A 20,272-nucleotide genomic window follows, 5' to 3' on the forward strand; every position below is an offset into this window, starting at 1 on the left:
AGTTCGCCACGCTCTTCAGCTGTACAATAAAATTGACAACAGGGCTGTAAAACGAATTAACTTTGGGAGTCCATAAAATTCTTATAATTCTAGACAAACTTTACCTTAAAAGTCTGAACTTTTGTCAAATAATGTCTATTACTCTTCTATTTATGCATGAACACTTGCACGCTTGACTCATTTTCAGCAAGATCTTGTGCAAGTGTTTATTCATAAATAAAAGGGTAATGAATATTACTTAACAGAAGTTCATACTTTTTAGCTTTAAAAATTAGGTTTGCCACTTGTATTTTCCATTACTACAATCTGCTAGTGTAGTTCCGCCTGAACTTGGTAGTTTACAAAAGTTGACTTTATCCCTTTTTACCATAAATCATTTCGCCTGATTGTGAAGGAAAATTATGTACCGGACAGAGATTTTCGTTTAGCATAAGGGCCAATTTTGTTTAAAGGTTCAAGTGGTAGGGGTTCGCTACTCTTTTGACTTTCTAGTTCACTCAAGAAAGCTGTAAACACATAGATCGCCGCACTAACATCTCACTAACACCTGGTTGCTACGCACATGAGCGAAACACAATGAATGCTAGACAAACTCGATGGGATGGGGCTGTACTGTACTGATGAGATCCAACAAGATCGAAACTGCAGTTTACAGCTTCCCAACGGGCTGTCTAGCCTTCGGTGTGATTAACCACTTTGCAAAGCGGTAGATTGTTTCTGTATGGAATCTAAATTGCCGTTTTCGCTCTGTACTAGCAGGTATTGTTGCTACAAAATCAACTTACTTTAGTATATGTTTATTAAGGAAGGGTTGATTCCAATTTTGATACTTTAAACACATTTGATTCATTTTGATCTTTATTATATTTGACTATTGTAAATCTCAATAAGTTTCATCATATCATAAGTAACAACCAAAAATCTTTTAAGTACAGCCGATGGCATATTATTTGGGTAACTAGATTTTCCTACTATAAATATAGATATTTTTTAAAATCATAGTTGTATGAAATTTTAATCGTTAATCAGTAAATTGGTGTCATGTGCTTTGCGATACATTTGAATTGTAACCAAGCTTGAAGAAGGTTGGTCCATGCGATATGTTGCACACCGTTTGAATACTAGTAAGAGTAATAAGAATAAAAAAAGCTAGTTTACACCGCTTAAACTATGCAAAAATTGCTTACAGTACTTGGCCCAGATGAATATGCAATCGACTGTACACTCGTTAATTACATACTTCATTATCGATCAGTATCGAAACATATTATAAAATTTAAATATGATTTACTTTGCAAAATTTTGGATTACATCATCAGATTGTTGGTTGGGATGATCAGAAAAATATTGATTACCGTATTTTAGTGCTCTAATGAAAATTGTGGTTTTAGGATTTCGATTTTTCCAAAAATACATCCAAAATTTCACAACAATCAGTTCAGTAGTTTTCGAGATACTTGTCTAATAAAATCTCCGATAGACGACCCAACACATAAATGTTCCATACCATGTAATGGTTTCAGTTAAAAAAAACGCCGACATCATATATGCATCATATTTGCAATGTACTACATTAAGGTTCCTCTTTTAAGCTACTATCAGTGACGTTTACAGAATTTCAATTTTTAATTTACTTACTATAAATTGCCTCTTAATAACGGATGATCAAAAGTCTTCAGATTAGGGTAGGGCCCGGAAATATTTTTAGTTTCTTTGATTAAATCGGTAAACTTTACAGATGTCAGTGTCAACAAATCGAAATGAAAGGCTACGATTCAAATGATTTAATTTGGAATATCCAATTTATAATGCCGCCATGGATTCGTCCTTTACGGTTTTCGCCCCTTCATTGTAGGCAACCCATAATTTGTGAATCGGAAATAAACATAACCTTATTCGAAATTTAACTCGACGAGTTTGAATTTTGACGAGTAAGGTTTAATCAAAGAAATGAAAAATATTTTCGGGTCTATCCTAATCTGAAAATTTTTTGATTACTGGTTATTTTTATTATAATCCGATTTTTTTTTTTCAAAGGATTTTAAAAGACCAAATAAATTTCTAGGATGTATGATTATTCCGTAATTTATTGTTCCAAAAATGTGTTCTAACAACGTATTTAAACATAAGTATCATACATTTTCGGTGTTTCATAAGTTTGGTTCATGTACGTCCGCTGGAGTGTAACCGTTATGAAAGTAATTATTTTACTACACGCAGTGTACGTGTTTTAGCTTCAGCTTAAACAAGAATTATTATTCAAAATTTTTAATTATATCTATGTTGCTAATTTTCTTAAAGCAATATTTGGGTAATCAGACATTTTTGTGGTATACGTTTAAATGCTCAAGATGCTTGTATGATGTTTTTCTAATATTGATATTCACCGCATCTTCTTAAATCCACTATTTAATTTTTTGTTGTCCTGTAATAGGCCGGGCATCAAACGTGCAATCTTTCCATCAACCGTTCGAGGACATACCTATTTCGGCAATAAGTATCAAAATGGTTTCACGCATAAATACGAATGGAAGTGTCTGCGTATTTTCTCAGTACAACCCAAAGTAGAATAATAAATCAAAATCGAATTACGTCGCAGTTGTTCATCAAACATCATTTACGTCTACGGTCAGTTTTCGCCGGCGCCTCCCGGAGCCATCTGTAAAAACGCCAAGATTGAATTAGGTAGAAAGGGTGTATAGGTGGGGCGTCTTCGATTTTCCAAAATTAAATTGAGTTTTCGAAAGGTTATGTTGGCGGGGCCTCACCGAGGCGAAGGCGAACTGCGAATCGCGTCCCATCTCTGTCGCACCAGTTGCCGGCACCTAGAGGATGCGTTCGGAGGATGATCTGCGCGCGCCTCTCGTCTCGTTCATTGATCGTCCCCACCTCCGCCGGCATGTGCCCCTCCGCCACGGCAGCCGGGGTAGTTGAGCCACGGCACCCTGAACGGGCGTTGTTCGGCTTTTAGAGTACAGAACAACCCAAACTAAACGCAGAGCAGAGCGGCCCTTCCAGAGGCTGCAAACAAACATATTGTGCCAATTGCGCTTTGCCTCGTGCAGTGTTTTTATGTGCATCGGACTATAACAAGCAGCCAAACTGTGGGGTGCCGGAGCCTTTTTTCTTCCTCCTCAGGGAATGTACTACCCGGTAAGTCGCCGCACCGCACATGGCCCAGAATAGCATCTCGCATCTGGACGGCAATTCGTTTCAACGCCGTCTGGCTCGTTGAAGAAGAAAGAACTTGTTCTTTATATGTGCGGCTCGCATTATTAATGATAATACGGTTGCTTGCCTTCTTCTTTCTTCTTTGCGTCTTCTTTTTCCAGAGGATTTTACGTTTTACAGACGGGTTTCATTATGTGTGGCTTGAGTTTATCCAGGCCCGAGATGTTGTTTACTTCCAGTGGCGTTCCAATGAAAATTTAATCGGTAGCGGTTCCAAGACGAGTCTCTATGTTTAGATCGCTGTTGGATTGTAAAGTATTTAAGTAAAATTAGTGCATGATTCATGTGAATTTACGAGACACATTAGGACATTCATCCCAATTACTGAACTTGAAGTTTCAGGAACATGTTACTTTCTGTAATAATCGATTTAAAACATAAATAACAGAATAGAAGAAGAAACATCCCGTGGCGATGCTTCTATTATTGTTTAATAGATATAAATATCATAAACGTGTGCCAATATTTAAAGTGAATATAAATCATAGCTAGTTGATTTATAATTATAAGTAATTGTCGTCAATGGGTAAGTTGGTGAGCGATATTGGCGCCTTGCACCATCCCACCACTTTTGTTTACATTTTTTTGGAAAGATATTTCTTTCATTTTTTTGCGATTTTTTAGTTGTTATGCATGCAGGGTGTTTCAACGAAAATTTGTTTTTGTGGGCATTTGTATATCTATATATATTTTTTCATTTATTTATTATATGTAATAAGATGGCCGTTTGCCTTACATTTTTATTTATATTGTCGAACTGTATTCACCTTCCATGTGGAATTAGCCGTAGTATGTCTTCCAAAAGCTTTGGATATAACGAGCATAGATTTATAACTGATTTGTGGTTTACAGTTTAAATTTACGTCAAAATTGTAGTTTATTATAAAACACAAACAGATTTAAAAATATTATATTATATTAAAATCCATATGTTTTGGATTAAATTTGTGTCGTCACAAAACAGAAAGCTTTCTTTTCGCACGTTTCATCATAATTTTTGATTCCCAGTACGTTTATTTATTGTTTTAGTATTTATTACCAATTTTTTAGATGCTGTTCTAAGTTATTTAACCCAATCATTTGCAAAACTCCGTAAATTATTTATTGTCTTAATGAAGATACTGGCTGGGTTAGTGCCTATCGGAGAAGTTGTGTTTTTTCAAAAATTACATTGGTGAGGCACGGGACATTACGTGTAACTACTCAGAAAAGAAACAATTTATGCGACTAAAATTCAACGTTATGAGTATAGTTTTTGTGAAGTGTACATTGTCTTCAAATTTGGAATAGAAAATATTGTTGATGGCATATTATCACTTACTTAATGACATCTTTTGTTATGTTCGTGATTAGGATTTTCGTACTAAAAAAATTTTTTACTCTCACAAAAGTGTTATCATATTTCTATGTGTTGGTTTTCAAATTAGAGTGTACCTTATTTCTCTTGAAGTCACTCTCTATAAAAAAATAGATTACAATACAATCATACCCTAATGAAACAGTAGACACATTCAGCAAAAAGTTTAGAAGAACTTATTAACCCTTCATAGTAAAATATGTGTACAAACAGATAATCTGAATTAATAGATAACAAATTAAAATTGGTAAGCAATCAAGGTTGTTCAAACAAATTTTTATGGAATCTTTAATGCTTTAACAGTTTTCACTTGAGCATTGTGTAAAATGATACTCCTATTAAATATAAAATTGATTCTTGCATAGACTTCAAACACATTGCGTCTTATTTCGTTGTGTTTTATATGCATCGCAGCCTAACTCTGGGATACCGTCATACCGAAGCCTTTTTTAGTTTCAAACCGTTGCACATGGCCCAGAATAGCATCTTGCACGTGGAGGGTCATTTGTTTCAATGTCTTAAGGAGAAGAAAGAACTTGTTCCTTATATACAGGACTCGCTTTATTAATGTCTCTTCTTCTTTTTTGTCCTATACATCGTCTTTTCTCAGAAGTCTGTACATCTTACAGACGAGGTTTGTTATGTACATATGTATACTTTGGTTTATCCAGCCTCGGAACGTTGTTTACTTCCATTGGTTGTTACATTGAAATCTTAGCCATGCACTCAACAGAGGTTTCAGGACAAAGATTTATACTGTACGGCTATGTTTAAATTGGGGTTGGTCGTAAAATATGTAAATAAAATTATCATGTGATTCATGTGAATTTACGAGATAATTTTGGATATTTGTCCCAAGGATTGAACTTGAAAGCGGAGAAATTTCTCAAGTTCTTCATTACATTTATGGATAAAAGATGTATCAACTGCGGTTGGATTGATTCAGAAGTAAACGCTTCGGTCTGCCACACCAATAGCAATAAATCATTCGTCAATAAGGTTTACATAATATTTTGGTTTGTTTAATTGGTTGTGTGTATAAAGGATATGTAAAGATTGTAATTAATTTACCAGTAGCTTCTTCTAACGTTGGTCCATCTAACAGTCTCCTTGTGAATAAGGGCGACAAAGCGTATCTACGTTCTAAGAAGACGAAGAAAGAGTTACAATTATTCAAAGATTAATTTCTAACATTTTCCCAAAGCGTGCAAAAATACGTAGATTTTAATCATTAAATAGTAGTACCGTTGTCTGATGAAGTCACATTTTATTATGTTTTTGTTAGAAAAGTATTTAATGTAAGGACCTACAATGCAGTTTTACTGATAAAATTCAACTTTGTATTCATCGAAGTGTATAAGATATAGATCGTAGTGTGTAATTGTGCAGTTGTTGTGTAATAATTTTCCAGTTACGGTGGCCGCAGTCTATGATATCGTATCAATTATATAGTCGTATGGATCCAATAACTTGAATTTATTGTACAAAGCTTCCTGTTCAAGCTACACAATATTTTAATATTGTTTTTTTTTCAACATGTGTAGAGTGAGTCAGCTAAAAGTGGACATTGGAATAACTTTTTATTTATGAACTTTTTTATTAAGGGAATTTAGTTTACAAATAAAGACGAATAAGTTCTATGTATGCGTTACTTCATTAAGATGATATAATTGATAGAAATCACAATAATAAAAAAATTCTCGTTTGAGAAAAAATATTTTGCAAAGTTCAATATTTATTACTTTTGTTACCTTTTATTTGCTTTTGTAAAGTAATATTACTTTCCGAGCGTAAGCCAAGGAAGTATAGTAATCGAGTCCATCGGACGAATGACCACTTTTATTTTTTTAAAGCGTTTTCCTCGCTTTGTGTTTTAAATACGTTTTTATTTCAGCAATGAATCATCTATTTTTGAAATTCATGAAATCATTTCATTTATTATGTTTTTCATTTTTTTTAACAAAAATTCAATAATTTATTAATTTGAATATTAAATAGTGAAGCTAACAAAGCTTTTTTTACATTTTTTTTTAATTAAAAAAAAGTGCAAAATCTGGAAAATATAAAACGTTAAATGGTAATTCTGTAATATATTTTTTCCCTTGTTTTTTTTTTTTAAGCAGTGAATTTACACAAGGGCTGTTATCTCCATTTGTAAATTTAATGTCCTCACTTTTGACTAATAAATAAAGTTTTCGGGGTGTCCCCTTTTATCTGACTCACCCCCTGTATGTAAAGTTTTTTTTTTTTTTTTTTATTTAAAAAGATGAAGACATCAACCGCACAGGGTTATTAGTCTCCGGTACAATAAGGTTGAACAAAAAAGATTTTCTTAAACTTTGGATAAAAAAAGGCATAGTGAATTTTAATTTTACGTTATACGCATTGGTTTCTATAGTAATTGTCTTGTTAGTTTATCTGGTTATCGTTGTGTAATTCTTGTTTTGTCATTGTTAAGTTATAAACAGCCATTCATGTCACCGAAGATAAGATGTTTCCATTCGGGTCTGCAGTTCTATTAGTCTTTAACGTTAGGGAAAATGAACAGCCTTATACGAAACCGAAGCTGGCATTAATTTGATCTGCATAAGTATTTAATTACCAAAACTTGTTATTTGTTCGTAAACTATGCATATTAAAGTTTTTGAGTTGACGTTTCTCCTTTAGTCAATAATCCTGAAGGAAATTTCAACAACTGTTCTTCCTCTTTGAGATGTATGTATGTATTTAGTTTATGGAAGGATCTTTTATTAAGAAGCTCGCAAGGATTTAGATTTTTCTACAGTCAACTATAAAAATTGTTCATTTTCTGTACCACTTCAATTGTTCATTCTAAAATGATTTTTTTTCATTAAAAAAAAAGCATACAGATAAGGTGTTAGCGGAATAAATTCAAATTAAGTCTTCAATATGTATATTAATTTTTTATGATACCGAACAATTAATAATTAACGACATTTTTGCCAGAAATTGTTTCCAAAAAGGTCAGTACCTGAAATACTCAATAATTATCAGCCTTATCCGAATCGAAAAAGAAAAATTGTGTTTCAGTATAATTTCATATTCTCAAGTAGTAGAACTAAGGATAATTCAACTTAATTTTGTGCGATAATTAAGAGAATTGTAAAACTGGAATTTATTGACAGTGAGCTGATTAGAATGATGGAACTTGGTACGAGGATGTTTGTGTTTCAAGCAACTATTTTGTAGTCATCCAGTATGATTTTTTTTTGTTAATCATGCGTTATAATATTCATAATATTATCTATGTGGATGAGTATTTCAAAGTGAAAGTTGATAAATTAGTTTACACTATGACAAGAAATGCAGATAAAAATCTTGTAAGTCGGTATGCTAATATGTATTTACAAGAATGGCTTGTTTGTTAGGACAACAAAGTTCTTGTATATTTTAACCTCTGACATCCTTATTAAAAAAAAATCGTGAAGTTGGTTAGAATTAGTTAATGGCAAATTTGTCGATTTTTAAGTTGTATTAACTGTGATTTTCTAAACTTTATAAAAAACACAACTCAGTAGTGTTTATTTTGTATTTTGCGCATAAACTCCACGATTCGTTGAAGGTGAAGCGTTTTTTTCTGTTACCTTTTTTCTATACCGGCTTGAACTTATTATTTTATTCACAATCAGTCAGTAATGTGCTAATGTGACACTTTCAAACTTTTGAAGTGACATACTTCACTTCCATCTCAAGGGTGGAAAGTGATATAGATAATGTCAACGTAACGTAAAATTATAATGGTTGTCAAATTCTAAATGTGAATTTTTGCATTATTTTTTAAAAGCTATTTAAACGATTGCGAATAAAAATATTTTTTAGCCTCACACATCCGTCCACGCATAGTGCATTTGGTTTGCTTTGTCAACGCTCTTCGTCGCTGTTGGATGTAATTGTTAAATTGCCTTGATTGGAACGGAATTTAAAACACATGTGGTGGCCCTGGACTTCAATAACTAACATACCAACAGTTTCGTTTCATCGCAGCTTCGTTAACCGTTGAGTTTTCGGCACGGTTTATTCTAAAAATATAACCGAAATCTTTATGGAATCGTGATAAAATAAGATGAAGCATTAAATTTATCTTTAAGATTATTTACAACTCTCCGCATATTTTATGAGCAACTGTGAGAAAGTATATTTAGTTAAACTAAATTTACTAATAAACTTGGGATTTAAAATCACATTACCACTTTTGTGTCATTGTTGATCATTATTTCAAAATTCACTCCGTACTAATTATATTTTCACGCTGCCGACTTTTCGTTAAACTGCTGAATTCTCAGCGGAGTTTCCGGAAAACATTCCCGTTTAAATTTGCTTGAAAGGGGTTGACAGAATGCTGTTCACTACTTTATAATAATTAAGTTGGTTGATGAAGGGATTTTCACAGTTTGGCACTGTGTTGAAATTTGTTCGTTTTTCATTTATTTGCTCACTGAATTTTTATTTATTTTAAACAACAAAATTTTGACTGTTGTGAGTTATAGCGGCTAATTTTCATGTATAGTTGCAATTGCGATAATGCATTTTTTTTTAATTTTCACTCATTCTTTTCTGAATTAAAGCAATACGAATTTTTTTAAAAGTACTATTTAATGTTTAATTCAGTTTTGGATAGTTCAGTAAATATGACTACTGAAAATACTAGTTTTCTTTTATATTTTGTTAATATAAAATTATTGCACAGAAATAATATCTTCACATCGTAAATTATTGAATTCAAATTTTAATGTTTTTTTCGGATAAATATGGTGAAGTAACCATAATATGAGTATTTAAAAAAATGTGCTTACATAAGTTTAATGCAGTTCAAATTATGTTTTATAAATCGCTAATTAAAAAAACATTTTGCAGAAGCTACCTTAACAAGAAATTATACAAATTATTATTTAAATAGAGATGAATCGAAAAAAGGCTAATCCAATACAGTGTAGTTGGATTTAGAGCTTACCGAATTTTAAAACCCTAGTTAATTCGTCACGTCAATTACATTTTTTACCATTTCATAAAGTTTTACTGTGAATTACATTAAGTACGTTGGCGACAGCGACAATCTTATTTTATATTTAACTCCCGACTGATAAAGAGGGGTGTTTTAATTTTGACCACTTTGCCTCTATCTCTCTTTCTCTCTCTGTCTATCTGTGGTGCCGTAGTTCCCAAACGGATGAACCGATTTCAATGCGCCTTTTTTGTTTGAAAGCTGGTTCGATCGGGATGGTTCTTAGCTATGTTTGATGGTAATCACTTCAATCATTTCAAGATTGTCAGTTGATTTATCTGTGTCTCTCTGATGCACCGTAGCTCCCAAACTGATGAACCGATTTCAATGTGGTTTCTTTTGACAGATGAAGTTTCTATAATGTCAAGTCATTCTGTCAGTAATTATTCTTCGTTTAGAGACTAATTGAATACAAGTGTCGAGTGATTTTTATTTAAAAAAGGAGAAAATTTCAATTCGTAGTGTGATTCAGTTCTTATTTTCGGAAGGGAAACGGTGAAAGAAATGCATAAAAAAAAATTACCTACATTGTGGGATTCATATTCTTATGAAGGCATTCGCTTTTGACTTCATGAGTTTAAGCTCAGGAGAGCATCCGTTGAAGACTCACCACGTTCTGGAGAACACTGTCGTCTTACCAGAAATCATTGACAAAATTCATAATATGATTTTAGCTGACAAATGGATAAAGGTGCGTGAAGTTAGCCGAAGCTCAACTGAGAGAGTTCATTTTATTAATTTCCAACGGAATGGTAGAGGAATCAGGTTTCTTAATCAATTTCAGACTTTTTAAGGGTTATTTTTTTTTGTTTGCGGTTTTTAAATATTACACTTGTTAACCAAAAAATATTCAATGTAAAATACTTTAATTACTAATAATAATTTCTTTTTTTATATGTTATCAATTATGTATGTTTATTAATTGAACACAAACCACGATTTTCTTGATAAATTGCTTTAGTTTACATTTTTTGACTTGAAACCAGAATTGTGAAAAAAGTGCACTATGCAATTACTACATAATATTCTCTGTTCTTGTACGAAAGAAAATAACGTTTTTTAACGTTGCTATGAGCAGCGTTCAAAAATGCACCATACATATACGTAGGGGATGTGATCAGTTGATTACCATAGACCGGATGGGTGCTAGTAAAGAGGTAAACCGCCAGTGCAATGGTGCACTTGAACCTTCCATCGAAATGGTAAATAAACGTTCATTTGGCCAACTGTAATGTAGAAAAAAGGGTTAGTGTTCCTTCAAATTCATCTATATCCAGTGGCGTTCATACTACACATTAGATATACGTAAAACGCAAATATTCATCGTATTACAAACTCAGTTTAATGGAGGAAAATTTTGAGAGAATAATTGCTTTACTTACTTAAACTGCAACTTAACCCTCACTAAATGCGAGCATATGGGTGGCTTGAAGGTTACTCGGCTATGGACTGATTAAGTGATTACTGATTACGGATTGGCAATGTAAAAGACATCATAAAAAAATATTTTTCGTGAATCCCATTGAATATGTTCATTTTAGAGCTGAAAACTCTTTTCGATGTATAAAAAAATATTTCTTGTTGTGAGAATGTCTTGTGAAATAATATACCTATAAGGAAAAATTCGTGGTAGTGGCTTATTTGTAGACAAATGGATTAGCGGGTACACAAACATGATTATCCGCACATTATGCAGCAACATGCATTATTTTTTGTATTTGCATGTTTTTATATTGGAATTTTTAGAATTATCAGCTGATTTCAATACATATTGTGTTTGACATACGGATCCCAGATGTTCAAATTTTTCACACAAAAAGCCGTAGTTCTACATTTAAAAACGTGTTTGTGAAATAACATGTTTGCTTTTCTTTCTGAGCTACCGTTTTTGTTTGATATTCGTTAAATACCAAGTTTGAACGTTTCATTTGTATATTTGTTCGATAAAATGATCAGTAAATAAACAAAGCGTGTTCACAGCCGAAGTCAAGTACGAGCATTACCGATAGAAAGACATCTGTCAAGTGTAAATTTTAATTAATATTTAAAGCAAAATCAAGAACACGTAAAATCTCGTTACCGAATACAAATAATTTTTATTTCGTTATGATACGGCGATTGTAGGCTATTCTCGCTGTTGGTAGCTTCTGGATTGAACTCTGAAATAAGTTTCAACATCTGGGTGTAAGACCGTTTTATCGTTCGTGATAAACTTTGTTTACTGTTTAGGTTAAAAAGTTCACATTAAAGACATTGAAGATAAACTAAAGATTCTTTACACAAAGAGGACTTAATTATAACATTAATCGTGAAATAAGTGTAGGTTTTGTGAAAATAAAAAAAAATCAACACAAGGTAACTTATTTACAACTATTCCGTTGTTTATAGAACATAGGTATAAAATTAATTCAACTTTTTTTTTTTACTGAGCCAATGCAAAAAAGGCCAATATCGGAGTAATTAATTATTTGAAGCATTAATATTTAAAATTTATGCAGTCGATGCAGTGCATAGAATATAATTATGTATGTAACAATTTAACTTTGCCTCTCAATTTGGCAAAACTATTTTCGTTATATTTATACATATATAATATTAGTGAATGTGTTTTGTAACATACCTATGCATGATTTATTGTCGAGTCCGTATTGAATTTTGAAAATAAACATTTTTGGAGGAAAAAGTTAATTAAAGTAAGAATTATTCTTCTTAATGTGAAGTGAAAATATGTTTTTTTGTTATAATAATTTGCCTTTCAAAAAAAATTGCTTTCAATTATTATTAACCAAAACTGACGGATCTTTCAGAAACAAGTTAGGAAATTGGAAGTATTTTCTCTCGCCCATGATAACAAAATATCAGCGATAAGACCGAGAATAAAAGTCATTATCATTAAGTTAAACAATTATAAAACCTATTACTATTTATCAGTGTATATAGAAAAAGTTCGAGACCTATGTTTTATTTTTCATTGAATGGACATACAGAAACCATTATAATATGGATTGTGACACTCCTTAACTTTGCTTTTAATGTTAATAAAAAAAATAAATCCCAGAATATTACTTGTTTAATATCTAATGTTAAAGTAGTAATTAACATGAATAATTATATTTGACGTAAAACATATGTGGCAGTTGCTGTTATTATTAGCATGCCGTATAATATATATTGACGCATTACATATCCCGCGATTAAAGAAAAAGTGAATTAAAGCAGACTGTAATTTTAAAGTTAAACTTGTTTATGATTTACAGTTAGTTGGCGGTAAAAAGCTGTGTTTACGATGTATACACCTCCGTGCATTTTAATTTTCGGAAAATAGTTTAAGAGAGTTTCATCATAAATTTGTTAAGTTACAGAAGTCTATGTTTGAAAGCTATACAATGTTGATCTATTTAGCATTTATTATTATTTATTGTTTATATATTTGGTCACTGTGAATTATGAATATACATAACGTGCGATCAAAAATAAAACCCCTCTAGTTACTACTGGATGCGTAAATATTTTTTGAACATATGGCGTAACTAACAGCGTACAATGCACATCTGTCAGTGTCAAACTCGTTCTGTCAGTTCTATCATTGCTCTAATCTGTAGGCTATCTGTCACTATTCGAATTATCGATCTAACCTCAAATTGTTACGATAATAGCTACGCCATAAGTTCAGAAAACATTTGAGCATCGAGAAGTAACTTGAGGTGTTTATTATTTGATCGTTAGTAATTTTTTTTTTATATGAATCTTCACATTTTTGTTTATTCACACTACGTAAAGACAAACTTTGAAATTATTTTTCCTTTCTGGTTGACGATACATGCAGAACCATTCTTCGGCATAATCAAACTTTCGACCTGTATTACATTTATTGAATTACATGTTTTAAAACAAGACTTCATATTTTCAGCATACCACTTCGTATTCTATTCTCATAAAGTAACATTTTGTTGCTAGGTATTGTAAGATGGTAGTTTTCGTTTTATTCATGATTACATTAACGCCCTCCCACCAGTTCGTTCGGATAATAATTCATGCGGTAAGCTCAAAATAGGACTTTGCAACACGGCTCCTGGGTGCGCCTGCCCTTGCCGTTAAAAGGGTGGCGGCTGCTGTGGTGGAAATGGATTTTGAGCGTCTTGAACGTCAGGGGCTTGGACCCTGTTATTCCAGGTAAATAGGATCTACTCCCAGCAGGAAAACTGGATAGTATATTTTGTCCATTGGGAGCGACAACTTTAATTAAATTTTGGAGGTGGAACAAGAGACTGATGTCGACTTAACGAGCGAAATAAAATATTTATTACAATCCATAAAAGATGTTCTTCAAGATGAAAGAAAAATTAACGAGATGTACGATGTGTTACTGGCGTAGTGTATAATAATTTTTAATCTGTGACGTGTTTTTCATGCATCATAGAATATGACATCAATAAAATTCTATATTCTAATAGGTATATTTAGAATACAGAACGTTTGTCGAAAGTTACCATCTTTATGTTTAGCATGATGCAAGTCAATCCGTTTCTTTCCGTTACTCGTTTTATTGATTGTTCGTGAACAGATTCAATTTTTCAGATTTTTACAGGAGTAGCAGGACATTGTATTTTTCGATGAGTCAGATTCAAAGTAAATATTTTAATAGTCGATCGAAATTTTTCAAAAGTGATAATATTATGGATACGAATAGTCATTTATAGATACCGCAGTACACTATACAACAAGTATTTAAATATTTGTCACGCCATTGGTAACGATTACTGCATCGTAAAATTAATGTAAATGTTATAATTTTGAGTTTAATTGCTTTACACTCGTTACGGTTCCATAAGTTCACTCCTGTTTAGAGAGAAACGGATTCATGGTACGGCACGATGGTTATTATTGGCAAAGGGAACAGTGTCATATTTAACAGTCGAAGTATAAAAGCATGGGAATATCGATCGCCTGTGGTATATTTTATTTTAATCTATTCCTGACAAAAGCGGTTACCGTGCTTTTGTAGTTTCCGTTGTTTTTGTCGATTGTGCAAGTGACCTATAAATGATTCAAATTCATATTCTCTTTAATGTGTTTTTATGTGAAATGACATTTTTTTAAAACTTAATGCGTTTTTTGTTCTTAGCTACCTAGTGTTTTGTAATTCTTGACAGCAAAATAATAGTATTTACGTACTAGTGATAAATGTGAAGTTACGGTTCAGTATAGTAGAAGTCTTCGGAAAAACTCGCAACAAAGTGAATTCGCAACAATAGCTTACATTTGATTTGTCAAAATTTTGAAGTCTTATAAGACACTAGTTAAAATTATTTAGTTAAAAGAGGATGACACAAGTGACATAATGTGATTTGAATATTCATTTGACGTACTGTGATACTATGGTGTTTGCCTAAATTTTTAATACATTGAATTGTGGTTAATCCCAGGTCTACGTACATAATAGACAGCGAAACCACGTTCCGTAGAACGTACAGCACGCAAAACGTGGAAAAAACTGTTATATCTATGGAAACATAGAAAATGCAGTGTCCCCATTGGCGATTGTGTACGTGAACGGATAATACGTTGTACAGAACGTAATTTTGCTAATTGTCTAGTTGATAATATACGAATCTCCTTTTGAGCCAAATGACGTTTGTTGTTTTCTTTCCAATTTTTGGTTGTAGGACAGTGTAATAGATTTGTTTTCATCATTAAGATTTTGTAAATTTCCACCGTATGATCATGTTTCAAATTATTACCATTTTAATCTATAAATAAACTGTACTTGCTCGTGAATTCTGTAATTACAAAAGTACCGGTTTTAACTTCCATACGAATTAAAATCTAAATTAGTATTATTTTGACGGTTTCATCATTTATTTCTGCTTCGATGATTTGATAAAATAATGTACCTGGAAGTTAGGACATCATTAGAAAGTTTTTACTGATGTGTGTTTACATTAAATTATTAAGAGAGGAAATCTTTTCGTTGATAATGATCTTTGTAATCTAAATAGTATTCGTTTTTGCACATATTGTTAGATGTAATCATTACGTTAAAAATGAAAAGAAAAAATAATTTTGTGAAATACAGTCATGCTCTGTTTCAGTCGTGAAACTCTGTTTTGAACTTTGTTATCGTCTTTGACGTTTACTTCGATAAAATAGCATTTGTAAATTTAAAATTCAAAGTTTGTACAAAAGCTGTGTGGTACTTGTACTTTTGTGAAAGGTATAAAGGGTTCAAAATAACACGACTCGAGATAACTTTATAGTTTGTGTACAATTGAATTTAGAAATGTCAGCTTCTGAAAATGAAGGAGCAACGTGTGCGCACTAAAACGTCATGTAGTATTAGATCTTTCGTATTAACAGGAAGATGGGGAAATAATAGAGCATATGAGGAATTTTGCTTTCGATTTTATTTAAATTGTAATCCTTTGTGTATTTCGACATTTAGAATTTTTACTTCCCGAGCGTAAGGTAAGGAAGTATTGTAATCGAGTCTATCGAGCAATTGGCTACTTTTATGTTTTCATGACGTTTTCCCTAGAGAACGAAAAAATAAGTCTCCCGTTTCCGTTTATCTGTTATCTGTCTGTCGATTTTTATTAGACACAAAAAAAATTAAATAAAATTCGCCAAATTTACTTTTTTTTTATTCTCATGCTTTGTAAAAGTAGAAAAAAAGCCCACAAAACGACGATTGCTTGAAAACTAAAATGACTTAAAAATTATGTTTAGTTAAAAACCGGGAAATTACAAAAAGTGAGTTTGTCGAGGAAAAAATTTTGAGAAAGTCTAGTTTATGACACTTAAAATAACGGTCTGATTATTTTACTTGGCAGTATTTTTTTGCACTTGATTATTATGAATAGTTACAACATTCGGAAAAATATTTTTAAACTCACTAAAGAGATCTGGGACATGCTTTACGCAGGTTCTCTGCAACTACAGATTTTAAAAAAGTTAATTGTAGGTAAAACATGCTATTTTTGTGTCTGTTTAACGTATGTTTGGAAATTTGTAAGCATATTGGTAACAACAGTCGTTTAATATGAGATTTAACACGAGAAGAAAACACTTCGAATGGGAACTATATATATATTGATATGTGCGCAAGTATTTTAATTATTCTTATTACACGTTTGGTAGACCTCAATTTTCTTACACAATTTTATGTAGTTTCCTACCAACACATCCTGCATTTGTACTTTCGGTAATAGAATTATGTCTAAGAATGTGTATTCGTTTCTTCTAACATATATAAAAATATATAAATCAATAACTATTCCCATTTACATATGCGAACATTTCTCATGAATTTTTGAAAAACCCCAATTACATAATTGTTTATGCATTAATTTTTTTGAAAGGTTAATGACGTCTTTTCAGATATTATTCAATAATAAATGTTCATAAAAGGTAGACCCTAAGATGCGCTTTCTTTTATTATTATTATGAAAAAATGGCCGATTTGATATGATAGGTAGTCCTGAATCACAGTAACATTATGTGTTACATAGGTAACATTATACGATTTGAAATTACAATATATATAGTATGGATTATTAAATTTCTTGATGCTTTGTTCAATGTAAAAGAAAATTCGGTTCTCCAAGTAATGAGTAATTGACATCAGTCCAATTTTTTCTAAAATTTGTATTCAACTGTAGTTTCTTTGTTGTTGTAACACTGTGTGCTTAAAATCCAATATAAAAACATTTTATTCGTTTCAAAATATTGGAACTTCTAATGTAACTGTTGCTTTCGCTTAATTAATATTATTTGACTCAATTTTCTGGAACCAGGGAGCTGGGTATATTTTTATGTTAATGCGAATTCAGTAAAATAGAAATTGCAAAAATAACGCCCAAACATTGGCGTCCAGCAATTTAAATGATTGAGGATGCGGAAATGACAGAAGGTGAAACAAAGGGAACCGGAAGTAAATTACGTTTCATGCCTTCCTCAATCAGTCTGTTTATTAAACCAACCGGGCGTATGACCTTTGTACGCTGGTTAATTTGAATGCGGGATCATCGCGTTGTTGGATTGAATCTCTTCACATGCATACAGAAAAGTGTAAAGTAACAAAGAGATGCACCCCACCGGAAACTCGAACGGAAGCGTCATGCATCAACAATTAGAAAAAAATGTTCGTGAGGCAAGAAAAAGGGAAATGGAAACAGCGCTTTCTTTTTCGTCATGTTCCGGTGAAAATTTCGTTATTCTTTCGGTTGATATATTGTGTTCAATAATTCCGAAAACTAATAACAAAAACCAATATTTTGTTAAAAATGGTCGTCAGCGGTAGTTTCTCACGAATCAGTAGTAAAGTGATGGCTTGTAGTATTTAGGTCCGCTGAGTGTCTTAACTTACGTTTTAAATTATTTCAATGACTGTGAATGAAGCATCAAACTAAGTTCATATTAGTACATCATACATTTTATTGCAACATGTAATATATTGTTAAACCTCATGCGTATGCTTCTTCACATATTTTGGTTTATGACATTATTAGCGTAGTAATAAGTAGGTATACATTATGCAAATTTGAAATATATTTTTTTTCTTGTCAATTTTAGGAGCACACATCCTAACGAGTTTTACCTGGTGTAAAAAAAAGAAGTTGCAGGTTTATCAAAAAATGAAATTCTTGACCTTTTTGGAGCAAAGCGTTTTAAATTTATATACAGACAGTCGCTATCGTAGGTAATCAAACAGTTGCGAGCCAATTGCAGTTTTGGCATGTAGCCCATCGAAAAATATAAAACCTGACGATCGTAATGTTTTTTCGAAGTGAAAATTTCTTTACTTCAAGGATGTTGCCTGGAGTTTTTTTTTTACTTGTCTTGTAGAATCCTTTATTTCTATCTCCGCTTTTGCAAATCTGTAGACGAATACAGAATAACGAATTAACCCATTGATTTAGCAAGTCTAACTTTCGTGCCGTTTCAGTTTCAGAATTCGAAGCAGAATCGTGAATCAAATATTGATGAGTTGATCACGTCTTGAACTGATACCGGTAGCGAGATTGGAAATTGCCGTTCCTCTTGTGTCAACAAAGAAGCGAAATTGCTCCCTTGAATCGAGAGCCTTCGGCTTTCGTCAATATTCTTTATTCGTTCTTAGACATCGTTGATGTGCGTGCATGGAGCTCTTTCCAGATTCAAAGAGTTTAGCTAGTTCTAATTTTAGTCTATTTACATGATTTAAGCGAGATTAAGGGAACTGTCTTTATCACCAAAATATTTTGTTGACCTAGAGTTCTCATTGAAACGGTGTTGTGTACAACTGCTGGGTTGATTTCATTTGTGTTTTGTAATTAAGTGGAACGGGTGTAAATACAGTCCAGTTTCGGTTTTATAAAAAAATATGGAAAATTAAGAAACTAGCGAACATTGTTCAGAGTGTAATGGAATGGAAGAAGGAAGCGAAAAATCGATTAATCCTTATATTGGTAAATGGTATGAGAAAAGAACTATATTGTCAAATAGAAGTATACTAAGACAAAAAGAAGTGAAAATTATAATTCTAGAAGATTTCTTGGAAGCAGTGTGCGAAAAAATACACTATGTTGAGATAACAAAGAGGAAAAGTAATACAAATAGGACACAAGAGTACGTGTAATAAATGAATAAAAAAAAAGACAAAGCAACTATTCCGTTGTTTAGAGAAGTAAAACATAAAGAGGAGAAGATTATTCATAAATTTACTTCGTTTTTTATTTTCAGTTATTTAAAATTAATTGATACTAGTTTACATCAGTTTCACTGATGATGCGAATTGACAAAACAACTTGTTTTCAGTCCTGCAACTTTATCTCGAGTATTAATTAATTTCATGAGGTGGCAATAAATGTAGGTGAATGGAAGTTGAATGAAAATAAAATATGTGCAATAAATTACACATGCAACTTGGTTAAAATGTGAAGCGACTGTAAAGGATAATCCAAGGATGTATTGTAATATTAGGAAGAACTTAAATAAGAGTAAATGGACACCGATTCTCAACAAACGAAGAAGTTGAAGAACAATAGAAAATAAAATAATGATAAAGAAAAATAATGTTACGTAAATAAATATTCTGCCTTTAGTGAGCTATATAGATGTAGTACCAAATAGTTTAGTTGAGAAATTGAAACCTTTACACTTAAGTGATCCAATATTTGTCAAAACACAAAAAGCCGTTTTGTTAGAAATATGTTATATTGTTCGTAAGATTCTTGGACAGTCTAGTCATGCAAGTCACTATAGGTTAGCACGAATCAGAGTAGTGTAGGTCACCTTTCAAATGATGCGCGGATAAATGATTCGTAGTTACACTCTTGAGGATGGGGCGAGATTAGAGAATAATAAGCAGACGAATTTGTATACCGTAATTCTAGAATCTCGAAAGTTATTTAATTAATATAATCAATTCATATTATTTCTTGGCCTAAGAATTCATAATGATTGAAGTCTTGCTTGAATGCCGGTCATTTTCGAGTCAGCGGTGGGTCTAAATAATTGGCCTTTAATTAATAATTATGGCATTAAGTGAAAAAGTGGGAGAGTTTGAACTCGCCGGAAAATGTGTACAGGGAAAAAATCAAATCAGTTCTACGGACAAAACTAGAAGCACATTTACAAAAGAGACGAAGCAAAAACAACAGAAAGCTGCAATAAAAGTAGTA

The 20,272-nt window shown here is 32.1% G+C and overlaps 1 protein-coding gene across 4 annotated transcripts in view; it reads left to right on the forward strand.

Moving 5' to 3' along the window:
* LOC135121239 (RNA binding protein fox-1 homolog 3) overlaps positions 1-20,272 on the forward strand; it is a 67,254-nt gene that overhangs the window by 17,053 nt on the left and 29,929 nt on the right. For 2 of the 4 annotated variants that reach the window (XM_064045548.1, XM_064045559.1), the window contains exon 1: positions 2,911-3,153. The exons of the other annotated variants lie outside the window; for them this stretch is intronic. In XM_064045548.1, the coding sequence (XP_063901618.1) occupies positions 3,142-3,153 (12 nt within the window). In that variant the 5' untranslated portion in view covers positions 2,911-3,141. Of the gene's footprint in view, positions 1-2,910; positions 3,154-20,272 lie in introns of those variants that run through there. 4 annotated transcript variants of the gene reach the window in all.

This window comes from Zophobas morio, unplaced genomic scaffold (genome assembly GCF_036711695.1).
Source record: "Zophobas morio isolate AGI-343-1 ecotype UQ-CSIRO unplaced genomic scaffold, CSIRO_AGI_Zmor_V1 ptg000005l, whole genome shotgun sequence".
NCBI classification, from domain to species: domain Eukaryota; kingdom Metazoa; phylum Arthropoda; class Insecta; order Coleoptera; family Tenebrionidae; genus Zophobas; species Zophobas morio.